Source organism: Lethenteron reissneri, chromosome 12 (genome assembly GCF_015708825.2).
Source record: "Lethenteron reissneri isolate LAM-NWPU_2019-01 chromosome 12, ASM1570882v1, whole genome shotgun sequence".
Taxonomy (NCBI): Eukaryota; Metazoa; Chordata; class Hyperoartia; order Petromyzontiformes; family Petromyzontidae; genus Lethenteron; species Lethenteron reissneri.
In genome coordinates, this window is record NC_083790.1 from 861,120 (window position 1) to 880,951 (window position 19,832).

A 19,832-nucleotide genomic window follows, 5' to 3' on the forward strand; every position below is an offset into this window, starting at 1 on the left:
ACAGTCCTGCAGACGCTGCATGTCCAGGTCGCTTGACGTTTCGTCTGGTCAAACAAAGCAAACGTTCGCGTCATCGCGAACCGCTCTCGAGTAGTAAATTGTGAGCAATTGTCTGCAAAGCGCGTCAATTACAAGGAGTCTGCCACCTGAACCCTGTCACGGGGTCCCACGTGGCCTCGGCGGGACCTCCAACGTGAACACTTTGCTCCTTGCACGCTGCGGGAGACCCGGCATGGAGCTTGCTGTATGTGGGACATGGAGCTTGATGTATGTGGGGCATGGAGCTTGCTGTATGTGGGGTGGGATGCGGATTTGAGTTGGGGTGGGTGGGGTAGGTGAGGCTGGTTGCTTAATACTCGAGAGCTTATGTTAAATGTGGTGTTTTTCAAAATGTAAATTCCATCGAATTGCACTGTGCTGAGCTCTAAAGATGCATCTACAGAACCACTCACGTAGAGACCCGCAAACTCACACACAGATCTCTATGAAGGAGGATGCACCATCACAGCAATACGCCACTCCGCGACTGCTGACGCTGGCTAAACCACCTGAGTGTAACGTTGCAGCTGTTGCGCCACATGAACCATACAAAGCACGAGAGAGAGAGACAAAGGCGGCCGGGCGCTCACTGACAAGCCACGTGACGCAGTGACAACACCTCACCAACAGCACGTGGAGTCAACCTTCATCATTTTAATGCAATACAAGGTTCTTTACAACGGCCCTTCAGAGAGATATAAAAAAACAACCACAAACACCCAGGGAGTCCAACTTGGACCTCGCAGGTGTGTTGAGAGAAGAGAAATGACGTTCCTAAAGGGATTTCTAAAAAAGAAAATCGTTCAGGCGACGCTGACGGATCCCAGGCACAGGTTGTCGGGTTGGGTGAAGGCGCAGCCCCTGCAAGTGCTTGCGGGCCTCGCCACTAAAAGCATCTCTAGATGAGAGCACACCCCCCTTACCCGCCAAGAGGAGAGCAATTTCGGCCTCCTCTTCCACGCTGGTGCAAATGTCTTGGAAGAGGTGGGAGTGCCAACCCACACTTTAAACCCACCACGCGCGTCCTGCCGACGGACTAAAGCGTGAACCCATCCCGACCGCTGGGTGGACAAAGACGGCGGGGGTGGTAGTGGTGGTGAGGGATTTGAGAACCTCACCCTTATTGCTTTCACTGCCGCGCCGGGATGTGGGATCGATCCGGCGCCCTCTGGGCTGCAAGAACAACGGGAGAAGTGCCGCTGATCGACGTTTCACCACCGCTGTGGTCACCCGCAACGCGCACGGTGTTCCATGAATTCGTAAAAAAAAAATCACCAGCCAATAAATAATATAGTTCGTCAATATTAAATTGTTTTCCATTTTTACAAAATTACTATTTACCGTATTCTCCGGATTATAAGACTGACCGTTTCCAATGTACAGTGTTTTAAAGCCAATGTTGGTTGGCTGCGTCTTTCGAGTCCGGTAGCCATGTGCGCGTGTTGTTATTGTGTGTCTGGGGAGCGGTGGCGCAGTGGTTAGCTCACTGCAATCCAAAACCAACGACTCGAGTTCGATTCCCGCTCAAGACCAACACCAGTGGCGATTATCCGAACCGGTCCTGGGTCTCCTCTAGGTCGAATCGGCCTCAAATAAGCACCTGGTGCGATGCGAAAACATCAGCACTGGGGAGACAAAGGCGGTCCGGGCGTGGTGTTGGCCACACCCCCTCGTGTGCCGTGCTGACCTTCACAGGAGCTCGCTAACAGCACTTGCCCCGGCAGTCAGTTAAGGCTATAGGGGTGATCTTTGTTTTGTGTGTGTGACCAGATCTGTATAACTTTATTGAAAGGGGCACACGTTTTGGAGTGCGTCTTACTTTCCAGAGCGTCTTATCAGCCGAAGAATATAATATTTCTGTTTTTATTACAAGTTACAAAAAAAACACTGCAAGGTCATTCGTATCATATTAAGTTATAAAATATATATCACACGCAGGGCTTAATTTCTAACTTCAATCGGAGCTGTCCGGGGCTGAACTCCGGAAAAAAAGATTACACCCCACGAGAAATGAAGCCCTGATTGCACCTTTTGTAGTAACAACTGGGTGTGTGCCTCCCACACGGAGTGAAGTCGCCTCGATGGGGCTCCAACCATCGACAACACGAACATTTATAAATATGTTAAATACTATCGGTGGACACTTTCTTCAAAGGAAGGCGTTAGTTCGCCCAGAGCGTGCGAGACGCGCGGTCGATCTGCCCACCTTTGAGACTGCCAAGGCAAAGTACGTAAGACGTAGCCTTCACAGACTGCACGTAGCATTGTGGTTCTTTTATATTCGACGGCTTTTCGCCAACAATATTACGATTCATAACGAGTTTATTTTGGGTGAGATCGTGCCTGTAAAAATGTGAATTGTATTGACCGTAACCCTCCCCACACCGAGCGACAGAGCCAATCAACTCACGTTGTCACGTGGACGATTGTGGCCGAGTGATTTGGGTTTTCAGCACAGACCAGAGGGAGGGAGGAAGGTCCAAGCAACATGTTGACAACTGCACATGAACGATGCTTATCTGGAGATTATATCCAGCATCATCAGGCGTGAACAAAGCTCAGCTCTCGCTGACATTATACCTACACGATCTAAACCAAAAGAAAATTATTACGAATCAGAATGTGCTCGTGTTTCCGATGGGTCATCGTAATCCTTAGAAATCATCAGCAGGACCATGCCCACCTGTAGAATGCCAAGGAAAACAGTTTGTTATAAAAGTCATCTTAACCTTTAGTGCCCATCAGCATGCCATGCTTACTCATATGCTGCAAAGGCAAGCACGGAGTGTTATATTGATCTTCGTAGTTCTTGAGTCTCATCAGTGCATTATGCCCAGCTACAGGCTGACAATAGTATACAATAGTGTTGTGTCTTAATGACCACCACAGTTCATAAACAAGGCCATGCCCACTTACACACTGCCAAGACAAGCACGGATGGTTATATGGGTCTTCGTCATCATTCTAACTCATCAGCAAGCTATATACTTCCGAAGACACACTGGGGCATTACCAGTGTCTTCATAATTATTAGAGTTCATCAGCAGACTATATCCACATACAGACCTTCACAGACACTCGAGTGCCGTGTCTTCATGATCACCGTCTCATTAGCAAAGCTAAAGACTGCCAAGTTAACGTCAGTCTTATATGGGTCATCATGGTCATTTTGTCTCGTCAGTGACCCATGGCCACTTACGTGCTGCCAAGGCCAGTACAGTATTCCTATATCTATAGCACACGTGTCTTCATGATCACTGGAGCTCATCAGCAAAGCAGTGCACTGTCACAGACAGCCAAAATAAAGTTTAGTGTTATATGGGTCATCGTGATAATCAGGCCCCATCAGTGAGCCCATGGCCACTTACACGCTGCCAAGGCAAGACACAGCGCATCCATCACGCCCGGACGTGTCAGCCCTTAATTAAATCAGCTCTGTCGAACGTGCAGGCCACCCTTCAAATTAACGGGTTCCTCCATTCCATTAATCACCTACGATTCGTGGGTGGAAGGGGGGCGGCCGGGGCATGCCTGAACTTATCACCCCGCCTCATCTTGCGTTTGGCAATAGTAATAATAATAACACTACTACACACAGTGTTATAATTACTATTGTGTGTGGCTCTGTACGAAGTCTTCGTACTTTGTCAAAAGTACGAAGTCTACGAAGTTCCCGTCCTGTGCGCCGGTAGCTTCTTCAGGAGCTGACTTAAGCAGAACCGGTGTTGCCGCTTCGATCTTTTACACTATTTGAAGTTGCTGATTTGCTTTGTCCGGGAGCAAACCGCAGTGCCCGGATAAAGCTGCTCACTCGTACGTACGAGTGAGTACGAGGGCACAAACCGAGGTCACCCGGAGAGCTGATCAGTTCAGTTCGCGTAAAGATGCTCCCCGGCACGTGGAGCGAAACATCGGACATCATCCACCAAACAACGCGACGACACATCGGAGAGCTTACACAGTTTGGCACTCGCCTAAAAGCGGCAACAGCCAGCCACGCCGAACACTGAACAACAACATGGTTCTAACACTTTCTCATAGGCACGTGCGGGGTTTAGCACCACCTGGTGGTCGAGTGGGGCAGTTGCCACCTGCAGACCCACAGCCCCACCACGCCCGGTTGTCATCACCGCGCCCCGTGGCCCAGGCTATCTTTTTCTTAGGTTTTTTTCGGTAAAGTCACGTAGGTAAAACATCAAAATTAATAAAAAATAAAATAAAATAATTTTGATGTTGATGTTTTACCTACGTGACTTTACCGAAAAAAACCTAAGAATATGAATCCTTGCAGTCACGAAAGCTTCAAATCTAGAATCAGGCTGTCTTTGTCAAGGTGATTTCGTGTTGTTGTGGCTGCTGCTGCTGCTGCGTTGGCACTGGTACACAAGTACAATTAACAATAACAACCTCGACACATCCTCATGAGAACTAAGCCCAGGAATGAATCACTAAGCGGATGGTATGCATAGTTGTCAATCCCTTATCACTGCCTACCTTAATACAGACCAATTCAGACTCAACGTTCACTCTACAAAGTCCCATCACAAGGGAGAAACACAAATAGACAATTTTGTTTTGCCCATATTAAAACGGCTGTACGCTGTATGGACCTGAAAACTCAAGTGCCCTTTACAAGAATACGGGTAAACCAGTTGGGTTGACAGCTAAGGGTATAAATACTGTTCATCAGGACACATTTGTATTATGTAATTCTCAGCGGGACCAAATTTATATTTTACTGATGTATCTATCCAGGCGGGCCACGCTAAGTAGTAGCACTCTCTTTCAGCAGGGTCCTGCATTGCGTTATGTGTAAGATGCGTTCAGCCGGAGCACCCGGAGCACACACTCTATCCCCGTACAGATGGAAACAGATGGCGATTAGTTTAACACGGAGGCTTTCGCGACCAATATCATCCATACGTTTTTTTTTTGGGTTAGATCGCCTAAATATATAAATGTGTCCTTAAACCCGCCACAACGAAGCAGTAAGGTTTGTCGTGTAAACGGAACATGCCAATTCGTGAGAGGCCAGCTCGCCGGTATTATGGATCCACTGGTTGTGCGACTGCCTCCTCCTGGACGGAGATCAGAATCTTTATACTGCAGGAATCCGATGAGCTATAAAGCGGTCTGCAACTCTTATCCGCTCTCTTTGTGCTGTGAACAAGGGTCATTGCCCGAAACGTCGCCGACGATAGGCCACGGCGTTCTTGACGAGAATTGCGTTTTGTCGCTGCAGCGCAGAAGATGTCTGTCGGTGTGAAGAGTGAGGAGGGGGGAGGGATGGTCACGTTTGGACGATGCTCCAGCCCCGACACAACTCTTGGCATCAAGTTGTGTTGGGTAGTGCCAGGGACGTAACGGAGAGGAACTTTGGCGAAATTCTTCTAAGGGTTTTGAAGAAATTGGACACAAATAAATACTGTAATATGGGAGCCCCCCCCCCCACACCACCCCCTTCTCGGCGTGACGGCCATGCCGGCAGAGGTGCGCCCTCCCCGGCAGAGCCGCTACGAGAGCACCGCTGTCTCAAAATCGGCCTACGACAAACAATTATCGCAGATGTGATCCAATACGAATACAATTTGAGTAGAAAGTTGTGCTGCTCTTAGGCACTTACTCGAGAGAAAATCCGGCGAAATTGATCAAAGCCTTACCCAGAACTAAGAGTTACCCGCTTGGGTAACGAGCGCTAACAGTTACCCGCCTGGGCACGACGGCCCTGCCGGGTGAGGCGCGCCCTTCCCGGCGGGGCCGCTATGCAAGCCCTGTGGTCTCGGTCGCGGCCTACGAACACAACGGACCCGTGCGCCACTGCGGAGCGGGGCCCCCAGGAAGCCGCGGGCGACGTCCGCCCCCTGGCGGCCGCGTGCGGGAGCGCGCACGGCAGCCGCGGCCCGTGGTGCCACCAAGGGTGGTGGACACAGCGGGGTCACATCCTGACGGCATCGCCGTTATCATCGAAGTACCTTGACAATGACCATCGTCATTGTCACCAATTCAGCATCACGACCATATACTGTATTCATTTTATATATGGCCGTGATACTACATGGTCCATAGCAAACGGATATTGATGTTATTGATTATGGTTTGATTCAAACCCATGCGACGCGGACTCGGCAACTCCCAACCGCTGTTCCACCCATCTGGGTCCAATCTAAATAATTCCATCCCCACCCATCTCCGCGTTAGATGTGAGGCCTCTCCAACGAGTACTTGTGGCTTCCCCGTGTAAATTCGGTGGTGTCAATGTGAGTGTAAGCCCCCCCCCCGACCCCCAGCCCTTTTTCGCAGCATCTCGGTGAGGTTGGAGTCAGCGGTACACAACCACCGGACCCTGTGGGTAAGAGATAATGGTCGTATATGTTTTGTGTTCTTGAGCATGATTGGAATACGCCGCCATGGTCATTAACGGTGGCACACGACCGGAGCCACTCACCTCTCCGTTATGTGTGTGTGTGGGGGGAGTTGTGCACCTGAAATTCTAGTTAATAAAATTGTCCTTCAGTTTGCGGAGTAAATCGGCTGTGCGTCGCGTAACCCGCGACGGGCTAGCGAGTGGCAGCAGCGACGTAAGCATGAAATAAAAAGGCATTTTTGTTGTTTTGTGTGTTTTTGTCGAGAACGGAGAGAGACGAGTCACAGGCGGTCGGGGTCGTGACCCCGGGAAAGGGCGGCGGTCTCTCCGGCTCTCGCTTGAGGTGGTCGTCGTGCCGACTGTGAAGGCAGAGGTGAAGCAGAGGGACGGGAGAATACACCCCCCGCCCACCCCACCCCCCTCCAAATCAACTTCATCTCCAGCGGTGAAGAGAACGACTGCTGCTGTTGCTGGCCTGCACATGCAACCCGGCTCAGGGTTCGGGCTATGTGGATCCTGACTCACGTATTATCCAGATCAGAGCATATGCAGTGGATCATCATCTCGTCCAGATCACCTCGATCTGGCTAAGGGTAAAATTCATCCGGATTCCACACAGGAATCATAAAAAATTAAGTTCAGGGTTTTGGATAATCTGGATCTGGATGGTATTTCAGATGATCTAGATCTGGCAAAGGAATCTTTATCATCCAGTTCAGGGTTTTGGATCATCAGAATCTAACCGATGAGTCCAAATCCAGCACAAGCATCATAAAAAAACTGGTTCAGGATTTCAGATCAACCAGATCTCACCGATAGTTCAGATGATGAGGATCAGGCGGGCGATTACAGATCATCTGGATCCAGGATGGATTTCATAATCAGACAAAATCCATTACGGGCATAATAAAAAATCCAGTTCGGGATTTTGTATGATTCCGGATCCGGCCAATGGTCAGGACGATGAGGCTCAGGCTGGGGGTGTGGGCCACGTGGGGTGGGAGAAGGCGATGCGGTGGTGCTTGGCCCAGCGGCCGAACACGGCCTTCTCGGTGAAGAAGCGGTGAGCGCCGGTGCGCGCCCTCTCGTGCACCGCGTACTCGCTGCACTCGTTGCGTCCCTGAGGGTCGTAGTAGTGGTAGGGCACCGTGCGTGCATTCGGCCGGCTGGAGAGAGCATGAGACGAGAAACACACGGACAAAGATCCCCCGCGTAGCTCTTGGGGGCAAGTGCCGTTAGCGACCACCTATAGGCTGACACGGAGTAAACCACGTCCAGCCGCCTTTGTCTCCCCAGTGTTGATGCTTACACAATCGCACCAAGTACTCATTTATGGCTGAGTCAACCGGGTTCGTAGTGCAGTGAAGCGCTGAATGTTGCGCCATCGCACGCTCGTTCGACGCACGGGCGGGCTCGGGCGTGCGGGTGCGCGTGTGCCTGTGCGTCACCGAGGCTGTTTGCTTTGTTTGCTTTTTTGAGTTCCAGACCCGCGACCGTCGCGCTCCCTCTCTGCGGCGATTCGTTCGCTAATTTCTATTTATTTTAAAATGCGTGAGCTTGGGCAGGACACGTCGCTCGCAGGGATAAGGGAATTAAATTTCTATTTATATAAAAACAAATGTCAGATTATACCGCACAAATGTCACATTGTACTGAGCGATTGTGCTGCTGCCCACAATATTATTGTAGTGATGTACAGGGTTATTTTTTTTATGTTGGCCAATTAGAGTCAACATAAGTGAAACCCCACGCATCCAGTACAGTTTATAAACGACTGTAATTCACTTTGATCAGTTTATTGTGGACTCCGCCTGTTCCATCTGTATGGATGACGGTGCTCTGGTTTCCTCCCATGTGTGAACACATTGATTACATCTTCATATATAAGGGACCACAGAGCTCGTGGGGGAATTTGGTACCGACTCACTCTCTATGTGCTCTGAAGAGCGGCCATTGTCCACTGCGGTACCAATTATATACCTTTTATTTTTAAGGCCACAGAGTTATCGATGAAGCAGTAGAGTTATGGGTGAGTGGGGGAGTAAGTTAGGGTCCATGAGAATAAGGAATTGGCATCTGCAGTCGAGTTACGTGTGAGTGAGTGATGGTGAGCGCGAGTGAGTGAGTGAGTGTGGTGAGGCACCTGCAGTAGGCGTCGTCGATCATGCCGTACACGTGGATGCTGTCGCACACCTCCATGGCGAGCACCATGGTGAACCAGCCCGTGCTGAGGTACGCGCCCGACTTCAGTCTGCGCCACGTCACACCACGCCACACCACGCCACATCACACCACACCGCGCCACACCACACCGCGCCACACCACACCGCACCACACCACACCGCACCATGCCACGACACACCACCCCACACCGCGCCATGCGTCACACCGCACCACACCAAACCGCGCCACACCACGCCACACCACAACGCGAGAAGGTGGAGGAGGGGAAGAGTGAGCGCTTGTTCACATCATCATAATTTCCAACATCATCTCTACAGAGCACTCATTTTAGAAAGCACTTCACGATACACGCACTGTACCTGACTTCAGCTTGGGACCAAATCTGTGACAGCGACACCGCAAAATTACTCCATCAGTGGGACCGCACGCAGCAGCGCTCACTGTCACGCCAGACAGCGCAACCACCGCAGCCTGGGCTCTGGCAAACCCAGCGGCGCCTCCCTTCCTGACGATCGGCCCGCGCGCTACGAGAGCGAGCGAGCACGCGGGCGCCAACCGCGCGGAACCCAACCACGCGAACTTACGACCGTTAATTAATTCATTAATCATGGGAGATGAAGTAGAGGCGGGCTGCGGGAGGGGTGGGGAGAGGGGGATGAGGAGATGCGTTGCACCGAAGCTCCCGGCACGCGGAGCCAAACGCCGGGCGTCGTGCCGAACGACGCGTGACGACAACCCAACAACGACCACGACGCACCGCCTAGACAGCCTTGCGGTTAGCACAACCGCGACAACCCGCACAGCAGCAGCAACGGAAGCATTGGCGGGGCAGGTTGGCGGGGCAGGTTGATGTGCGCAGCGCTGGAGGTGGAGTTGATCGGATTTACTCACAAAGTGGGATTATCACCTCTCCTCGCCACGCTCCGTGAGTATCAGGGTTTTACATGGCGTTTCAGATTATCTCGATCTGGCAAAGGGATCTTTAAAATCCGCCTCAGGGTTTCGGATCATCGGAACCCCAATAGCACAGGCAACGTCAAATATCTGGTTCGGGATTTCAATCGCTCCCCCCTCCCTCTGCCCCTCCCCTGTCCCGTGTCCCCCCCCCACCCGCTGGGTCTCACCGGTCCTTGCCCGTCTCGTTCTTGAAGATCTCATCGCACCGCTGCATCTGCTCGTCGGTGAGCGTGAAGATTTGCGCCCAAGGGAAGCGCGACTTCAGCGCCAGCAGGGTGCGGTAAACGGTGCCCGGCGGGTCGCGCTGCATGTTCCTGCGGGGGCCCCAGACCACGTACGTGGCGTTGCCCTCTACAGGGGGCGAGGGGGGGGGGGCAGAGGAGGCGCGGGTCACACGTCCGTGTCGGTGTCCGTGTTGGTCTTCGTGTGTGTGGGGGGTGGTTTGTGCGCTGCGCTGCAAACCCGGCCAGCCGAGTTCAATTCCCACGGCCACCAACACCAGTGACGATTATTATCTGAACCGGTCCTGACTCAGCCTCAAATGACCACCTGGGGTGGTGTGTAAACATCGCCCTTGCCCCAACAGCCTGGGTAGGCCACAGTGGCGGGTGGGGGATCTTTGTCTTTATCATCGTGTGGCAAGAAAACTCCCTCCCCCAGGTGTGTCCCAGGTAGCTGCACATTCTCGTAGACGTACTTAAGGTATCTCCCCACTCCCCCCCCCCCCCCCTGTGCTCACGCGTGTTGTCGCTGCCGTTGCCGAAGAAGGCGGCGGCGGCGCGCGCCAACAGCGGCACGCTCGTGTGGGACACCACGCGCACGCTCGTGCGGGCGCCCACGTCGTCGCGGTAGCGCGGGGCGAGCACCGCGTTGTTCATGCGCCACACGCACTCGGCGCCGTCGATGTCGCGACCCGCGCCGGTGCCCAGCATCTGTCCCGAGCTCGACACGAGGGCGCAGTCCCCGCAGCGCAGGCGCAGCGGCTGCGCGGGGGCACACGGGGGAGTCGCGATCGTTATCACCGCCGTCGTCTTCGTCGCGCGATAAATCGTAGCGCCGTCACGCGGCGCGACGTCTCGTGGTGTCGTCGCGTGGCGGCGCCGCCCACTCACCTCCCCGTGCGGGACGCCCACGTAGCCGCGGAGAGGCCTGGCGGGGAGCGGCCGTCTGGCGCCAGGCGTGGTGCGGCGCTGCCCTCGTTCGGGAGGCCTGCCGGGCGGCGCTCTGGTGTGCTGCGTGCCGCCGGGCGGTCGGTGTCGCGCCGCAGTGGGCTCCGGGCTGCGCCCTGCACCCTGATCGGAGGGCACCGGTGCGTCCTCGGGGCCAGCTTCCTCCACCCGCCCCTGCTGCTGCTGATGATGATGCTGCGGATGCTGCTGCTCCTGTTTCATCAGCTGCTGCCGACGCTGCTGAGGCTCGGTGAGCTCCGCGGGGACAGCGGAGGAGGGAGGAATCACCTTAAAAAATAAAATTCGCGGCGTTACCGCGACGGCTTGAACGCTGGCGTTGTCGCACGTCTCGTTTCCTGCGAGACGTGACGTCAGACATCGTGCCGGGCGACAAGCGGTGTGACCCGAACACGCATCGGAGAGCCAGTGGCGAGGTTGTCCCACCTGGGCTATCGGCGCAGAGCAACGCGACCCTCCTTGGTGTCAGCGAACAGCCCCTGGAAGGGGATACTACAGAACTACCTCGGGGATTAAAATCGACGAGTCACTAAATCACTCCGGAGCAGACGGTGAGAGCGCGATTGCTGGGGGCGATGGCGAGGGTGCGAGTGAGCCCCATTGCTCACCTGCAAGTCAGAGATCCGGAGAGCCCAAGCCAACAGCAACAAGGTCGTGATGATGCAGATGAGGGCGCAGAGCCTCTGCACAAGGCGCACCGCACAAACCGCACATCGTCAGCATGCACCGCACACACCGCACCGTACCGTACACCGGACACACCACGCACCCCACGCTCACCATGCGCACACGCCACACCGCTCATACCACGTACCGCACCACGCACATTGCACCACACGCACCGCAAGCACCGCACCTCGTCACACCACACGGGACGAAGTGTCCATTCAGAGCTCCCGCAGAGGGGCGCATTGCCCCATGTTCGAGAAATCGCCGTGGAAATAGATATCACAGAGCTGCTTCCGAGAGCCCTTCCCGTGACCACGTGCCCACACGCGAGGCCTGCTCCCTCCCGTGAGCCCTGTGCGCGTGGTGTTCGTCCGGGCAGCGGTGGTGGCCACGCTGATGCACGTGCCTGCCTCTAACCCAGCAGCGAGGGTTGGTGGATCACACACAGACGGGGTGTCGAGGAGGAGCCGCACCCTGGCTCAGCAGGTAGAAGGCGGTACAGCAAGTGGGATCATCGCCATCTGTTTGTTGTTCAGTCTGTATGGGGATGGAGTGTTGCCCCCTCGCGCAAAGCGTGGGGCTATCTCCGGGTACTCCGGTGAATAATAATCAACACGACACGTCATTAACTCATCAATAATAGACACAGCTCAACATTGATTGGCTGAACATTTTACAAATAAAAACCCAACGTAGCAGCAGCAGCAGGAGCCTCCTCAAAAAGAGCCTTACGACTCAGCGTGGCTCTCCTGGACGATTAATTAATTATTAGTTAATTACATTATTTAGTGAAACCCCAAAGTTAATTATCGTTTTTTTCGCACAGTAATCGGTGAGCCGGCTGGGATCACCAACTCACCAACCTTGATAATCGTTGTTTAATCAGGGAGTGGTTGTCCTTTGGATAGTCTCGCTCCCTGCCATTGCAATGTGGAAATGGCATTCCTGACTCGGGGTCACAGAGAGGACATGAGCACTGCCTCAGGTCTCGGTTGAGCCGAGCTCAGCGATGAACTCCACTGTGTGCGCACGAGCGCGTGTTGCTATATGGAGCGTGTTCCTATACGGAGCGTGTTCCTATATGGCACGTGTTCCTATATTGAGCGTGTTCCTATATGGAGCGTGTTCCTATATGGCGCGTGTTCCTATATGGCGCGTGTTCCTATATGAGGGCATGTTCCTATACGGCGCTCGTGTTCCTGCAGGGAGCGCGTGTTCCTGCACGCGGAATCGGAGCCATGAGCGCACCGCACTTCTGACCCGGCCACCCGAGTTCGAGTCCCGCTCATGCACGGCCGACATCGGCGACGATAGACCCGGACCGGTCCTACGCCGACCCGCTCGGCCGACCCCGCCTGCTTTACACACGCGCCCAATTGAGTTGTAAGAACAACAACATACAACAACATAAACTTGGCTTTCTATCACGTAATTCGCAACAGGGCCTCAAGAGCGTTTCACGTGAAGATTACGTTCGGGAGAAAGCCGCCGCTGCAACAGCGAGCCGAGTTTCACTCGGCGATTTAAAAAATAAAAAAACTGCCACAGACTCGAGGAAGGGGATTCCACAATCGCGGAGCCTGGCAGGGAGATAATGTCAGTCTCCCGTAGCGCGACGTCTGCTCTTTACGGAATCGTGAGTCGGCCAGAATTGGTGGGCAACTTATAACCCCCTGACGGTGCCACGCGTGGCGCGGGTCCCAGGGAGAGGCGCGCCAGGGCACGCCACGAGGGTCAGCAATTGGTGCAGGGCTTGAGCTGACGACGTGGCAAGGAGGGCCTGGGGTGAGTGGCGGAGAGAGCGGAAGGGAGAAACCCTTGTGACGAAGCTGCTTCAATCGGAGCCTCTCCAGCTGCAGCAGCTGCTGCTGGAGTTGATTAGCAGAGTCACCGCCCTCTCCGCCACGTGTGTGTGTTGCCTGTGTTAAGGCAGCTGCTTGGATGATATTTATTTTCCATCAGTGTGTCTGTCCGTCGTCTGTGTCAACGCGTGTGCCCGTACCTGTGTGCATAACCTGTCTGTCCACCACACAGGTCAACCAACACTGATACGAAACTCACCACTCGACTCACTCACACCAGCACTAAACTCACCACTCGACTCACCCACACCACCACTAAACTCACCACTCGACTCACGCACACCACCACTAGACTCACCACTCGACTCACCCACACCACCACTAAACTCACCACTCGACTCACCCACACCACTAAACTCACCACTCGACTCACCCACACCACCACTAAACTCATCACTCGACTCACCCACACCACCACTAAACTCATCACTCGACTCACCCACACCACCACTAAACTCACCACTCGACTCACCCACACCACCACTAAACTCACCACTCGACTCACCCACACCACCACTAAACTCATCACTCGACTCACCCTCACCAGCACTAAACTCACCACTCGACTCACCCTCACCACCACTAAACTCACCACTCGACTCACCCTAACCAAGACAACCACTGTTGACTTCCCCACAAGTGGAGGCAATTGAATGAACCCCTGGGACCCTTGTTCAGGAACTCAAAGTGAGCAGCTCGCATTGTCCCTCGATGAAATGGAACTTCTGCGGCTGCCGCCAGTTCCCATGAGCAGCACGACTGTGAGAAGCGATGGCGTGGGGAACCATCCCCGCACACTGGGAGAGGATCACGTGGTGGGGTTCGTGTGTCAGAGTTACATTCACGCTCACGGCCTACACCCGCGACAATTATCTGAACCGGTCCCGGCCTTCGCCGAGGTCGACTCAACCTCAAATTAGTACGTCATGATACGTGTAAACGTCGCCACTGAGAGAGACAAAGGCGGTCGGGCGTGGCGTTGGCCACCCACCCCCTCGTCTGCCGGTGCGGGCCTTCATAGGTGCTGCTCGCGACCGGCCACTTTGCCCTGACAGTCTGTCGCAGGCTGCGCGGGGGGTCGTCTTTGTCTCTGCGTGCCCGGGGAGTGAATGCGTGACGGGGGTGGGTGCGTGACGGGGTGTGGGTGCGTGACGGGGTGTGGGTGCGTGACGGTGCAGGCGCAGCAGGAGCTGTCTGTGCGGGAGATGGGGAGCCACTCAGGATGAGACGGCCTCGGCCGAAGCGAGGCAGGAAAGCCTCGCGCCGAGTCCTTCAGGGCTCTCGTTCAAGAGGGTCACTTTGCAGTCACTTGTCTCGGCATTTCAATGTTTGTGGGGCCAATACCGGCCCCACTGCGGCTGTGGGTTGAGCTGTGGGAGGAGGAAGCTGGAGAACCCGGAGGAAACCCATGCCCACACACACACACACAAACCCATGCCCACATACACACACACAAACCCATGCCCACACACAAACCCATGCCCACACACACACAAACCCATGCCCACACACACACACACAAACCCATGCCCACACACAAACCCATGCCCACACACACAAACCCATGCCCACACACACACAAACCCATGCCCACACACACACACACACAAACCCATGCCCACACACACACACAAACCCATGCCCAAACACACACACACAAACCCATGCCCACACACACACACAACCCCATGCCCACACACACACACAAACCCATGCCCAAACACACACACACAAACCCATGCCCACACACACACACACAAACCCATGCCCACACACACACAAACCCATGCCCAAACACACACACACAAACCCATGCCCCCACACACACAAACCAAACTAAGGGGCGCACAGCAAACCCACTGTGGTAGGCAGCGCTCCTTCGACGGAGGAGGAACAGCGGCGACACGACACGAGCTCTCTCTCTGCTGAAGCCCTCTCTCGTCGTGGCCAGCAGCAGACCTCGACATTGAAGCACATCGCTGCTGCTGCTGCTGCCGTGAACTCACCCACCACACACACTCACACACTCACCAACCACACACACTCACCAACCACACACACTCACACACTCTGGGCTGTGGTGGCATGCGACCGGCCGGATGCGAGATTGCGAAATCTTGCACCAACCCCCTCAATTCACCCAAAGACAAAGATCCCCCGTATAGCCTTAACGTACTGTTGGGGCAAGTGCTATTAGTGAGTAGCACCTATGAACGCCTGGCACGGCGGCACACGAGGGGGTGGGTGGCCAGCACCACGCCCGGACGCCTTTGTCTCCCCAGTGGCGATGTTTACACACCGCACCAGGTGCTCATTTGAGGCTCGGGGAAGCCCAAGACTGCGTTAGGTGCCCATTCCACGTGTCCAATACCGCGTCCGTCCGGGCTACAAGACGCTCCGGAAAGTAAGACGCACCCCCCCCCCCCCTGGTGTCAATGAAGTCACACACATGATGATCTCTCTCTCTCTCTCGCACGCAGCGACACCGGATTACAAAACTTCCCGGCGCCCACCCAAGTTTTGCTCGTTTTAAAATAAAGGGAGAATACAGTGTGACGCCTATCTATATACAGTAGCAGTAGTCACAACGTTTCTGAAGGTCCCGTTATCACGTGGAGCGCGAAACGTCGGACATCCCTCGTGCCGAACAGCAACAGCAAGTAGGGCCCGGAGAAGCGACATCGAGTCGTGTCACTCAGACTCACTCAAGGATCCCCCCCGCCGCCCCACGTGACCTTTAGCAGGCTGTTGGACGTATTCGTGTTGAACTTTTTTCGCACCGTACGTAGCCAACTGTGCTCATCGGAGGTTCTCATAGCGAGTAGCGCCCATGACGGCCGGAACGGCGCACGAGGGGGTCCATTCTCAATAGAGTAGCAGTGCAAGGGAAGACAAAGGCGGCGTTGTCCTGTGGTTGATCGGAGACCTTTTTTAAAAGTCAGCTTTAGCTTGGTTAAAAGCACGCTCCCCACATTCACAATTCGTCCCCAAGACGACAACAAACATCGTGAGAGCAATGTAAACTTGTTTAAAGCTGCTGATCAGCTTGTCAGCTATTTGGGATTTGAGCATATCTGCCACTGTTGTTGTTGTTTCTCCGCATACAAGTGCAGGAACAACAGGAATTCATCGGAGAATGATTTTTTTCAGATCTGCTGGATATACAGCAACCAACGCATTGGCCCGCACAACAACAATGTCTTTCCTGTGGACAGCGATCTATCGACAAGGAAACTGAATCGATTATTCGACCTGGCACGAGCATTTCGCCGTTATTCAATATCCACGAGGCGTTGATTCACGTTACGATCAGGAGCTAAATGTGTCTTTTTTTCTAATTTAGCTTAAGATAGCAACCATGTAGCCCTAGTCCTGGCCACTTCTGCAATGCTAATACATCAGGTAAACTGGGGGAATATGGCAACTTATTTTTCCGTACTGTAATTTTTACATTTATTATTTTAGAAAATAAAAATAAACATTTAAATGTGTTTTTTTTCCATTTAAAATTTTCCCCCATTCTTTTTGCAACGTCATTTGTTGGCTGCTCTTTGCAATTTCTTTCCGGTGGCAACGAGGGATCGAGCCGTTGTTAGCGAGGCTCATCACAAACCTGAAATAAAGTCAAACTAATTTTGAAGCTGAAGCCGACGTGTCGCTCACCACATGGTCATCCCGCTAGAACATCGACTTTGCCGGCATCCTGTTCAAGCCGCATCATCCGATCCGATCATCATAGTAACACAAATTATTGAAGACATTTTCGCTTTTAATATTTTAGGCTTCACCTTGGTTTGTTCTTCTTCAATAATTTCTAATTAAATCTGCTTATCTGCGGCACACAGAGCGCGCGCCCTTCGAATGAGGGCACGGACTCAACAATGAACGCTCCCAGCAGTCCAGCGGCTGGGAGAAGAACCCCGCGTGGAACGAGCGGAGTGACATGGGCAGCAGTGGCCTACGAAACAGAAGTGCCCAGGGCCTCATCCGGCCCAGCAGACAGCCCAGTGGGCCTTACCTGGTCACATACCGACAATAGTTTAGTTTAGTAACTACCGCTCCACACGCGCGCACCCACACACGCAGCTCACAACTCACCGCTCGCTCGCTCACCACTCTCTCACTCACCACTCTCTCACTCACCACACTCTCACAACACTCACTCACAACTCACCACTCTCTCACTCACCACTCTCTCACTCCCACTCTCTCACAACACTCACTCACTCACAACTCACCACTCTCTCACTCACCACTCTCTCACTCACCACTCCCACAACTCATAAACAACTCACACTTTCTCTCTCTCTCACCACTCACTCACACTCACTCACCACCCTCTCACTCACTCACTCACCACTCTCACACAAACTGCACACGCACAAACCCGGCTGTGTGTGCGCGTCATGAACGAGGTTTCAAAAGCGAGGCTCAGGTATCATCAACCCTTCCGATTAGCACGGTTTGCTACGTACGGTGCGAGAGAAGTTCAACATAAAGTACATACACGAGCCCAAGCATACCGGACTGCACACTACACATAATAACGACCCCGTTAAGCTTGTCGCAGACTGTTGGGGCAAGTGCTGTGAGCCAGCACCTGTGAAGGCCGACACACAGACAAAGATTCCCCGTATAGCCTTAACAGACTTTTGGAGGCAAGTGCTGTTAGCGACACACGCACACGCACTCACGCACTCACTCACGCACTCATTCACTTACTCACTCACGCACTCACTCACGCACTCACTCACTCACTCACCCACTCACGCACTCACTCACTTACGCACTCACTCACGCACTCACTCACTCACGCACTCACTCACTTACTCACGCACTCACTCACGCACTCACTCACTCACGCACTCACACACTCACTCACTCACGCACTCACTCACTTACTCACACACTCACTCACGCACGCACTCACTCACTTACTCACACACTCACTCACTCACGCACTCACTCACTTACTCACACACTCACACACTCACTCACGCACGCACTCACTCACCCACCCACTCAATCACCCACTCACTCACGCACGCACTCACTCACCCACCCACTCAATCACCCACTCAGTCACTCACACGCTCACCCACACACTCAATCACCCACTCACTCACTCACACATTCACCCACTCAATCACCCACTCACACACTCACTCATTTACCCACTCACTCACACCCCCACTCACTCACACACTCACTCACACACTCACTCACCCACTCACGCACGTTTGCTCCGAGTATCACGGGACAGGTTCCAGGGCGCGCAGTGCACCAGAGCGCGCGCGTCAATCCACTGCTCGATGTCGCGACTCCCCGACGCAACGTGCGGCTCGTGGCACACGCGGGGGCTGGGTGCACGGGGGGGGGGGGGTACACGGGGGGGGGGGTACACAGGGGGGGGGGTACACAGGGGGGGGTACACAGGGGGGGGGGGTACACAGGGGGGGGGGGGTACACAGGGGGGGGGGTACACAGGGGGGGGGGGTACACAGGGGGAGTACACGGCACACGCGGGGGCTGGGTGCACGGGGGGGGGGGTACACAGGGGGGGGGGGGGTACACAGGGGGGGGTACACAGGGGGGGGGGGTACACAGGGGGGGGGGTACACAGGGGGGGTACACGGCACACACGGGGGCTGAGTGCACGGGGGGGATACACGGGGGCTTGGAGCACGGGGGGGGGGGGGTACACGGGAGGGGGGGATACACGGGGGAGGGGTACACGGGGGGGAGGTACACGGGGGGGGGGGTACACGGGGGAGGGGGATACAAGGGGGGGAGGTGTACACGGGGGGGGGGGGGTACACGGGGGGGAGGGGTACACGGGGGGGGGGGGGGTATACGAGGAGCAGCGAGGTACAGGGAACGATTAAAAGGGTGGATAGAAGAGAGAGAAATTGATAAAGGGGACGTGGGGATACGAGCAGCGAGGGGACATGGGAAGGGAGGGATGCTGAGAGCGAGTGGTTAACGGGAGCGAGGGGCATTCGGGGAGGGACTAACGGGAGCGAGGGGATAAGGGGAGCGAGGGGATAGGGGAAGCCCCTACCTTGGGGGTGCAGGGTCTGGGTGCCATCGCCTCATGCCGGGAGGGCGAGCGAGCGAGCGAGACGGAGTGAGGCAGAGCGGCCCGGACTCTCCTCCTCCTCCTCGCAGAGCTCCGTTACTGCGCTCCCAGCCACGTCCCACAATCCCCCTCGCTCCGCGCGGGTCGCGCTCTCAGCGAGCCACGTGACGCGCGAGGCTCGCGTTTCATCCACAACCCCTCCTCCTTCTTCTCCTCCTCCTCCTCTTCTCCCTCCTCATCCCCCTTCCCATCCCCCTCCTCCTCCCTCTGCTCCTCCTTCTCACCCTCCTCCTCCCCCTCCTCCTCCCTCTGCTCCTCCTCCTCCTCTTCTCCTCCTCTTCTCCCTCCTCATCCCCCTCTTCCTCCCTCTGCTCCTCCTTCTCACCCTCCTCCACCCCCTCCTCCTTCTCCCCCTCCTCCTCCTCTCGCACCCTCTTCCTCCGCCCTCCTCCCCGCTCCTTCAACTGCTCCTCCCACTCCTCCTGCCCCCC

At 54.8% G+C, this 19,832-nt stretch overlaps 1 protein-coding gene across 1 annotated transcript; it reads right to left on the reverse strand.

Moving 5' to 3' along the window:
* Positions 1-1,791: 1,791 nt before the first annotated feature.
* Positions 1,792-19,529, reverse strand: LOC133341713 (alpha-N-acetylgalactosaminide alpha-2,6-sialyltransferase 3-like). Its single transcript, XM_061550357.1, has 7 exons — positions 19,324-19,529; positions 11,340-11,414; positions 10,657-11,001; positions 10,284-10,527; positions 9,712-9,895; positions 8,547-8,654; positions 1,792-7,569 (listed from the first exon to the last, which is right to left on the reverse strand). Exons 1-7 carry the CDS (start codon positions 19,348-19,350, stop codon positions 7,374-7,376), a joined length of 1,179 nt encoding a protein of 392 aa, XP_061406341.1. The 5' UTR covers positions 19,351-19,529; the 3' UTR covers positions 1,792-7,373.
* Positions 19,530-19,832: the final 303 nt, after the last annotated feature.

Bases quoted from the DNA above. Each gene is read 5' to 3' on its own strand.
- LOC133341713 (XM_061550357.1), bottom strand. From the start codon at position 19,350: ATGGCACCCAGACCCTGCACCCCCAAG. The intron at 11,415-19,323 runs GTAGGGGCTTCC...CGCCTTGTGCAG, and splicing joins CCAGACCCTGCACCCCCAAG to AGGCTCTGCGCCCTCATCTG. The intron at 7,570-8,546 runs GTGCCTCACCAC...TGCTCTCTCCAG, and splicing joins ATCGACGACGCCTACTGCAG to CCGGCCGAATGCACGCACGG.